This window comes from Trichechus manatus, unplaced genomic scaffold, assembly GCF_000243295.1.
Source record: "Trichechus manatus latirostris isolate Lorelei unplaced genomic scaffold, TriManLat1.0 scaffold00074, whole genome shotgun sequence".
NCBI classification, from domain to species: Eukaryota; Metazoa; Chordata; class Mammalia; order Sirenia; family Trichechidae; genus Trichechus; species Trichechus manatus.
In genome coordinates this window covers 2,090,137-2,100,678 of record NW_004444010.1, presented here as the reverse complement: position 1 = coordinate 2,100,678, position 10,542 = coordinate 2,090,137, and the positions used below count along the sequence as shown (strand labels likewise).

Here is a 10,542-nt window from a genome sequence, read left to right as displayed (position 1 = left end):
GTTTCCAAGGAGCAGCTGGTGGATTCAAACTGCTGACCTTTTGGTTAACAGCCGAGCTCTTAACCACTGTGCCACCAGGGCTCTCTATATATACATATATGTACATATATATATGTACACATACACTAACAACTAGACCAGTTTAGAGCATCTTTATTTTCATTTGGGAAACCCTGGTTGCATAGTGGTTAAGAGCTACAGCTGCTAACCAAAAGGTGAGCAGCTCGAATCCACCAGCTGCTCCTTGGAAATGTTTTGGGGCAATTCTACGTTGTCCTATAGGGTCACTATGAGTCAGAATCGACTCGACAGCAACGGGTTGGGTTGGTTGGGTTATTTTCATTTTAATGATATAAATACATAGGTTGAAGCTCTCATATGGGCACATGTCAACTACTCTTCACTGTGAAGTTAGTTTGATTCTGGGTAAGACAAGTCTCAGGGTCAGACAAGTACCTTACAGGCAATTAACAAAATGTTTCAATTTCTTTTAGTCTTACCCTGCCAATGCTTCACTCCTAGAAATATTTATATATTTTTACATCTCCATAAGAAAGAAAAAATTCAAAGGAGTCAAGACATGAATATCTGTAATAAAAATAAAAAGAAGAAAGCATACCTGGGTAATCTTCAGATACATGTACCGAGTAGGATACACTGTTAAAAAAGGGGAAAAAGGCTCAAGTTACTGCTAAGATATATATGCTTTTAGAAAATAAAAACTAATCCAATATTACCCATTCATTTATATACATATAAGTATAAATAAATAACATCCAAAATGGATTAGCAAACCTCTTTGCTATTTGACATAGGAAACACAGATTTTGTAACATTCACATTCAGTAAGTCTAAATAGCTTTCTAGAACAGGTTTAAAATAAAATGCTTCCTCCCAACAGTGATGATTTTTAGTATAAGTCTTTTTATTTCAGCAGTGTCTAATATCCCTGAATTTATGATCATTTTTGTTGTTCAGATGATTTTATAAAATTATATTTTCTTACCCTCTCACAAAAGTATTCTTCCTATTTAGTATGGCACTCAAGAATTTAAATATTTACTTTTAACACTGCTTCCTCACAATATGCTGTGCTTTTAAAAAATGTCCTTTTCTTCAAAGAATCAGCAAAATATGGTGATGAAAGTATGACTAACAGATAATTATTTTTCATCAGTCAATCTTTCATCATTACTATATATATTATACATATACGTGTGTGTGTATATAAAAAGTAAAGGACCTACAGCTGTGTTCAGAGGATTGAGTTGTTTCAAAAATAACTAGATTGCAAGCCTCTTGAGGTTAGGCTCTATATCTATTTGTATTTTTATTTCAGTCATCTATGTTAGTGTATGACATACAGCGTATGTACAATATTAGCTTTTTAAATGGATGAATGGGGCTGCCACCCACCATTGGGGAGTCAAAATTTAGTTTGCGTTGAGCCAAATTAACTGCCTGCTAAAACAAACCAAAAAACCCCATTCTCTTTGAAGGAACATACAGAATAGTCTATGCAAGGTATCATTCACAAAGTACAGTATACAATACAAAATTACTTGATATACAAACAAATAGGAAAAAAGTAACTTACATTCAAGAAAAGAGATAATCAAGGGAGACTGACCCTAAGATGACTCTACTGCTGGAGTTAGCCAACAAGGATATTAAAGCAGTTATAAGTATAGTTAAGGATGTATGCTTATAATGAATGAAAAAAGAAATGGAAACTATAAAAAGATCCAAATGAAATTCTAAAACTTAAAATACACTATTTGAAATGGAAAAAAAATGTGGATGAGCTTAATAATAGCATATTGGAGATAAAGCAAGAATCAGTAAGCTTAGAGATCGAGCAACAGAATTAACAAATTTGAAGAGATAAACAAACAAAAACAGACCATCACAAACTTGTAGAACACTAACAAAAGAGCAAACATATGTATAATTAGAGTTGTAGAAAGAGAGGAGAGAGAATAATGCAAACAGTAAGCATAAAAAGACTGAAATGTCTAAATGATAAAGACTTCAAGACAAAGAATAATACCACAGATAAAAGAGGAATCTTTCATAATGATAAAAGGGCCAATTCATCAGGAAGAAGATATAACAATCATAAATGCACACGCATCTACTAACAGAACTTCAAAATACATAAAGCAAAACCTGACAGAATTAAAGGGAGAACTAGACAACACTACAATCATAGTTTGAATAATTTACAGAAACCAGAACAAAATAATAATAATAATTATTAAAGGCAGAAGGTCTGAAATTGATTTTCATAGAACACTACAACTGTAGAATACTTATTCTTTTCAAGTACACATGATATATTCACCAAAAGAGACCATATACTGGGCTATCAAACAAGTCTCAATAAATCTGAATGGATGGATGGACACAGTTCATCATAGTTTACACCCTGGCTTTCCTGGCTTATGACACTAAATCGTAAGTTCCTGAAAAGTAACTGCCTTTTAAGTCTTGTAACTGAACTTAGGTCTCTGTGACTGTAGTCACAACGCAATGCAACCTTCAAGTCCAAGTCAGGTCCCCAAGACCTCACTAGTCACGTTTCTGGCATGCTGCTTAGTCTTTGGAAAGAGATTAGACAGACACAAGAAAGATTAAGTAGGTGCGTAGGAAAAAAAAAAGATGGTTAGCAAGGAGGCCAGGTATTGATATACTGTTCATTCATTCAACATATTTAATTGTTCAATTATTAATTCAACAAGCATTTTTTAAATAACCTAGTATATGCCAAACATTGTATTAATGACAAGAGTTAGATATAAAACAATCAGAGGATCTAAATTTGGACAAATAATTCAGAGGGAAACAGAAAGTTAAACATAGAATATGCTAAACAAGTTAACTTGAATATTTTATGGCACATTAGTAATTGTTTTTTACTTTTTATTCTGAAATAATTATGGCATCCCATGAAGTTGCAAAGATAGTTCAGAGAAGTCCCACGTAGGCCTGACCCAATTTCCCCCACTGGTTACATCTTAGATGTTTATAGTACAATGTCAAAAAAAAACAAAAAAACAAAAAAAAAAAACACCGGGATACGGAGTATTTATATTGGTGTAAAGTATGTGTATGCTCTATGTTATTTTATCACATGTGTATATTCAGGTATCCTCCACCACAAACAAGACACAGAACTATTCCATCATTCAAAGATTTCCCTCATGCTACCCTTTAGATTCATATCCACATCTCTTCACCTCAACATCCCTAAATCATTAATCAGTTCTCCACGCCTACAACTGTTTTCATTTTAAGAATAATACATAAATGGAATCAGAGTATGAACATGATGGCATTTAAAGGCACCATCAGTATTGAAAAAAACTACTCTGATAGGCAATATTTAGGAGAGACTGAAGAAGAGAGAAACCAGACTAAGAGGCTATTGTAGTAGTAAAATCTAAGCAGATTATCACTGGTACGGTATGTAACAGGAATCAGATGGCAGAAACAAGTAGCAGATGTTGGACCCCATACTTCCTGGGAGGCATAGTCCTGAACCAAATGCCAAGGATCAGAAGATATTATCCATGGCAGTTGTGCCTCAAACAAGCTGGAGGAAATATACATTATGAGCCATATGGATTTATTTCCCTATGATTCTCTCCCTTGTAGAGTGAAACTGTATTATGTAGAAATAAAATGACTGACAATCAGACCAACCCTTCTGATCTGGCAGTACTGCCTTACCTGATAGGAGACTGGCACCTCACCACAGACTATACTCAGTATCAAGCTGAATTAACCCCCATCAGTTTACAACCTCAACCAAAAGCAGTTGGGTTTATTCTCCATCCAAATCGATTTCTAAATCTAAAATGAAGCCTTAATTCGTTTGTCTAACTCCAGTTAGGGATCCTGTTGTAGTTAGAGTCAGACCGATAGGAATCAAATTCCAACTTTAAGTCTTAATAGCTGGGTGGCCTAAGAAAAGTTACTTAAACACTTCAGCTTCAATCTCTCTTTGGTAAAATGGAGGAAATCATATCTACCTTACAAGCCTGCTGTGATGATTTAATGACTTAACAGGTGTAAGGCCCCTAGGACAATGCCAGGCACACAGCAGCAGGTGCTGAGCAATTTTAGTTAGCTTCCAGCACAAGCAATTAAAATTTACAGAAGTAAGATTTTATATGAATGAATGTTCTCTGGAGAACTCAATTTACTAAAAATACAAAATCACATTTACCATACCAATGCTAAAACTAAAGACTTTATTTCATTACTGCATTATGCTCATGATATTAGCAGACATTTCCATGTTCACAACCATATCTAATTTTTCAAACACGAAATAGAAAGCCAAAGCCCTACGAAATGATTTATCAGGTCTATGTGTTATAGCATTTTCTTCGTAGTATACCAGAAGGAAAATTACCAGGGCTGTAAAATTCTAATCAGTTTCACTTTGTGGCTTACGGAGTTCTTCGGGAAACAATCTCGTACAAGCAGACATGGATTAGTAAACTAAAGGACCTAATAGGTACGGCCAAAAAAAAATGAGTGAAGAACCAAGTTTAAATAGAGTTCACAGTAAGGTTATTATGTACTAAATAAATATTATAAAGCAAGCAGAAATAGTGTGGAGAAATGAAAGTGAAAGAAGGTGAACATGAGAAGGAAGAAAAAACCTGGAGCGAGCTCTGAATTCTGATTCAGGAAAATATGCCTTCAGAATTTTCGAATAGGCTAAATTACAATTACACCAAGCTGCTTTGCCAGAAAAACTCAGGAAAGTCAATATGCACTGCACTGTACTAGGTTCTAAAATCACAAGTTTGAAACTAGAATCTGTAAGTTATTTCTATTACTTCAAAAATGTATTCAGCAAAACAGTTACATCTAACTCTTATTCCTCTGAAAGCAGTCACCTTACAGAGAACTAGTAGTGTGTATGCAGGAGCCTTGCTTGTTGTCTTGTAGTTAATTACTGGTGAACATGGAGGAGAAACATCTGGCCAAATCAAAGGCATCTGTCTAGCCAAGAACTCCTCAAAGAGTTTCTAGGGGAACCCTCAGGTGTTTGACAGCTACCTAATCTTATATTTTGTTTATTTCTGACCTATTTTCTAAACTTAAAATCTTTCGTAAGGATGTTATTCTTGTCTCTAAACTCAGCACTACTGAATCCCAAGTTCATACCTTTTCAACTACACCCAGTGGTTGTGACAGAGAAGAAACCACCACTATTTTATTGCACAGTGTCCTTTTATTTTATCCTCCAATAAACTGCATCCTTACATCTCTCATCTCTCCCAGTTAGATCAGACTTTTAGAATTTACAAGAGAAAAAACAAAATGCAGAAACTAACAAAAACAAAAAACAAAAAAAACTGCTGTTAATGGCAAGCAGTCCTCCACCCTAGCAAAAAGGCTTATATGTAAAGGCCTCAAATTTTTATGTTCACTTCCAAGTCAGCTGCTTCATTAATAATATCATCATTATTATTTACTCCTACACATAGACTTCCTTCCCTGAAACACTCTCCACTCCTCCTTCAAGACTTGATCTCAAGGACAAATTCCTATAAAACTTCTCCAACTCCCCAGGCTGACTTGGCGCTCCTTCCCCTAGGTACCCACTTCCCCTTGACATTAGCTGTCTTCTAGACTGAAGGGAGAAACCATGTTTTCATCCTCAGATTCCCAAAGCCCTAACACAGGGACTTACAAATCCATACACAACCTCTGAATAAATGAACAAATAATATCTTCTTCTAAAATTACTTGAGGAAATACCATGACAGTCCTTGGCAGAATACCTACTACTTGGGCAAGTTTTCAAAAAGTTGATAAAAATGATTAAATGCTGGTACCCAACGGCTCTCTCTGTGTGTGCACACCCATGCACGTTGAGTGGCAGGTCCTTTCATCACATTCTCGTGTTTTTTGTGATGGACAGAGGTAGAATGGGTTCTGAATGGCCAGATCATGTGGATTCTCTGCAACTTTCATTTTCAAATCTATATTACAGGGGTAACACTCGCACTATTATCACTCCTGATGGTATGAGCTGAAATTCAATGACACAACATAGAACATCTCCAAGATGCTCCAAAAAAAGGCAGAACCAGTTATTTTCAATATAAAAGAGTAAAAATGTTAACATTTCAAACTGCTTAGTAGTTTACTAGTCAGGAGAACATTACACACAAAAGCCTTATTTAATCTACTCCTATCCTGAAAATACATATAAAGAGGGGACTGTCAACTCTCCCAGACAGAAAAGGGGAGTGGTATGAGAAACGTTTGAGCAGGAATCTGTTGCAAGGAACAAGTATATGTTAGTCAAGGGCTCTAATAACAACTCCGCACAAATACCTGCCCCTGTCCTTCTTCGGTTGGATTCGACTCAACAGCCATGGCGTAATAGGCCCTTCTTCAGTGCCATTCAACATGCAGACAGAGAACTAAGTTTTCATTCCATAAGAGAAAATACATCTTAGCTACCAAAGAACTGTTGTTGATGTAGGACAATTTATATTACCTATTACAGAGGTAAAAGGATACAGATGTTTGCCCAGTAAACATTAAGTTAAAACCTAAACGAAACCTGATGCCTTCGAGTCAATTCTGACTCACAGTGACCTTACAGGACAGAGCAGAACTGTCCCATGGGGTTTTCCGGGCTGTAATCTTTACAGGAGCAGATCATTTGGTTAGCAACCAAGCACTTAACCACTGCACCACCCATGCTCCTTAAACAGTAAGTTAGTCTCTCAATAGTATGTGTTCTTAGTTTCATAGCTTATTTTGATTTTAAGTTATTATACTTTCAGCAAGCAAAGTAACAGAAACCAAAGTGATGTGTCTGTGTGTTTTAATTTTTTTTAGGGAAACGGCCAAGTCAGCAACTTCTATACTTAAATATTTTACCATCGATCAAATGCTTAGACTTGTAAGTAAGCCATCTTCTCAACAGGGATGAACTTGAAAGGCCTAAGTCCCCCTTTGATTAGTAACATAGGTGCATGCTTTATTTATAGTATTAAAAAAATTTAGTGGGAAGAAATATTTCTGTTTTACACTGCCTTAGTTCCATGCAAGACCCAATATTACATTAAAATAGAATTCTACTTCTCCTCAATTTTTTTGTTATAAACAAAAATGAAGAGGACAGAAATACAATTCCAACAAAGTAAGAGTAGTTGTTAGAACATGTCAAATCACTGAACACTGACCTCCAATAAATCACTTGTATCAGAATATTATGTCCATATTTCCTTTCCAAAAGTTTGACTTCTGGACTTTTCTTCTCTGCAGTGTGCAGCTATAACCAATTAAACATTCTTTTCTTAAACATTCACTAAAATGTAAGTGCTTTTACTTTTACTATTTTACATCTAAGTTCAAATTATAAATGGTTATAAAAAGTTTAAATGAAAAACTGAATATAATTGTATATTCTATAACTGAAGTAAGGCTTTGTTGAGGCAAGAAAATATATTTTCAGAAAATACTATAAATATTCAGAGAGACAACCGATAGTATAATACTTCAGCAACCTTCTCAAATATTTAACATAATATCAAACAATTCTTAACACATCTGGATCTATCCTGTCTCCTCGCCTCAGTCTCACCTTGTACCACTCTCCTGCGTTCTCACTCTGTCCAACAAAAAGGATTTTCAGTTCCTGAACACCATGTTCCCTCTGCCTGTGCTTTCCTCCCACTCCCTTTTGCCTGATGAACTCATATTCATCCTTCAGATGACTCAAATGTGGCCTCCTTAGGAAAAACTTTCTGATCACCCTTCCCAGATTTGATCAGATCTTACTATAGAGCAATTACATGGTTTGTAATTTATACATTTATTAACTTATTATTGTTTAGTTCTCCACTAAATCTATAAGGGTAGAAGGCACCTCTGGTTTTCTTCATCATTGTATCTCCAGCATCCACCATATACCTAATACACAGTAGGAACTCTATAAATAATGGTGGACTGCATACTTGTTAAAAATGTATAAATCCTTTGATCTTCCAACTCTGAATAGCCTTCATCACAAAATTGCTTTGCACATATGAATTACTTTATAACCTGAAGAAGAGCACAGGAGAAAGAGCATGGGCTTTTGAGTATGACAGACTTGAACTGAATTCTGCCTTTACTAGCTAAGTGCACCTGAGCAAATTAATTTTGTGAGATAGTATCTACTTCCTGGGATTGTCAAGAGGATTACAAGAAAAATAATATGTTAAACAAAGTAACTCGTAAAATGAGAGGAGATGATCATTAAAAATGATTTCTCACAAATCCCCAACCCCACCAAAAAAAAAGAAAAAGTAAAGAACAAGTAGAAGAAAAGTAAGTCTGTAATGGACATTGCAAGGCCTCCTCAACATCTATTCCACTCTTTCTCTGCTCTGCTTTACATAATAGCCCTTAGGTTTGCATAGTGAAGTTCCTTCTCCCAAGTGGGAGAGGAGGGTTGAGTGACTGGATAAGCCAATCAGAATAAACCATCCCATTTCTATGGTAGGAAAGGGGCATGGCCTAAGCCTATCTAGTCTTCACTTTGGCCTCAGGGTTGGTTCAGGGTGCTCATCAAAGTGAAGCTTGGGACTTTTATTTAATGGTTGTGGGAACAGACACTAGGCCCTCCGGGATATGAATGAGGAAGCATATAGCCCTAATTTCTGCTGGTAACGTACTTACGGGGGGATGGGGGTTCAGTGGTAGAATTCTCTGCTTCCATTCAAGAACTGTGAGTTCAATTCCCAGTCAACGAACCTCAAGCGCAGCCACCACCTATCTGTCAGTGGAGGCTTGCTTTGTTGCTATGATGCTGAACAAGACTGAGACAGAATAGAAAGAATGGTCTGGTGATCTACTTCTGAAAATCAGCCAGTGAAAACCCTACGGATCACAATGGTCTGTTCCCATTGTACATGAGGTCTCCATGAGTTGGGGGTCAAACTGAGGACAGCTGACAAAAACAACAACCTTCTTATACCCATGAGGAAGCTGGTCTGAGAATGTGCTTAGAAAATTTCAGAGAGATAGAGTCTCTAACAGACTGAACTTAAATCTCATGTATCAATGAAGTTCTTCTCAAATGAACAAATAGATTTCCTTTTACTGTTTGAGCCAAAATAAAATTAGTTTTGTTTCTTGCAATGGAAATTATCCTAATTAATCTTGCAAACACATTAAACTGCTTGAGATATTTTAATGTAAATCTTTACAAGCTATTAAAATTAGAAATTAAATGTAGACATACAGCCTTGATTTAATTTTATAATTTTTGTCTTTTAAAGTAGAGAATATATTAGGGATTTATTTAGGGATTTAAGTAATTCTCATAAATCTTATAGAACTTACGACCAAAATCAATTGTAATAAATTAGACATGCATACATAAACTTTACAACAAAAATTGCAAGTGCACAGGTTTTATTATTTTGCTGTTCGCCACAGATAAAGTCATTTGTTTCACGGTTTAACTTTTTCCTCCCGTTGCCGTTGAGTCTATTCTGACTCATAGCGACCCTATAGAACAGAGCAGAACTGCTCCACAGGGTTTCCAAGGAGTGGTTGGTAGATTCGAACCGCCAACCTTTTGGTTAGCAGCCAAGCTCTTAACCACCACACCACCAGGGCTCCATTTTTTTCCCCCCTAGTAGCTAAAATACTTTTCTACTCCTTACTAGGCAGTGAGTTTATTTTGTTTCAGTATCATATGTACATGCACTTGGATTTGGAAAGCCACAGTCCTATCCATGGGCTTTCCTGTTTGTTTCTTTTTGGACTACAGCCTCTGGGAAAACAACAACTAAATATAAGAGTGGTAACACTTTTAGACTATAGGATCGTATTTCTAAATGCTTACTACAATCAATTAGCCTTTCACTGTTTATTAACTTTTTCAGTCTTTTGGTTTGCAGCCAAGCGTGTTAACCATTTGCACCACTCAAGAACTCCAACATAAAGATAGTCATGTGTATGGTATGGTTTTACCCAAAAAAAGGAAGCAGTTTAAGAAAACAATTGCCAGTTTTGAATAGATGTCTAAGCTAAAGGTTAGCATGTAGATTTTTTGTGTGGATGCAGACAGCTTCATTAAAGCAGACTGCTGACCCGAAATCCAAGGAAACAAGAATTACACAGGATTAATGAGGGACATTTAACTGTGGTTATTTGTCTGGATAATGTTGATGCTGTTTTAATATTTCATTTTCTGGCAGACATATGAAGAAAACCTTTATCTTTTTTTCTTTCTTTTTAAGCTATATTTGACTTTCAATTTTGTAAACTTAAACTAAATTAGGAGCCCTGGTGGCACAGTGGTTAAGTGATACGGCTGCTAACCAAAAGGTCAGCAGTTTGAATCCACCAGCTGCTCCTTGGAAACCCTGTGGGGCAGTTCTACTCCGTCCTATAGGGTCGCTATGGGTTGGAATTAGCTCGATGGTAAGGGGTTTGGTTTTAGTTTTTAAACTAAATTAAACAGCATCTGATCCTCACAGATCCCTCGAGAATTTCATAACCTGGAAT

The 10,542-nt window shown here is 36.0% G+C and overlaps 1 protein-coding gene across 6 annotated transcripts in view; it reads right to left on the bottom strand.

The window, feature by feature from the left end:
- PARP8 (poly(ADP-ribose) polymerase family member 8) overlaps positions 1 to 10,542 on the bottom strand; it is a 189,947-nt gene that overhangs the window by 88,303 nt on the left and 91,102 nt on the right. For all 6 annotated transcript variants that reach the window (XM_004380448.2, XM_023734967.1, XM_023734966.1 and 3 more), the window contains one exon: positions 620 to 657. In XM_004380448.2, the coding sequence (XP_004380505.1) occupies positions 620 to 657 (38 nt within the window). The remainder of the gene's footprint in view (positions 1 to 619; positions 658 to 10,542) is intronic.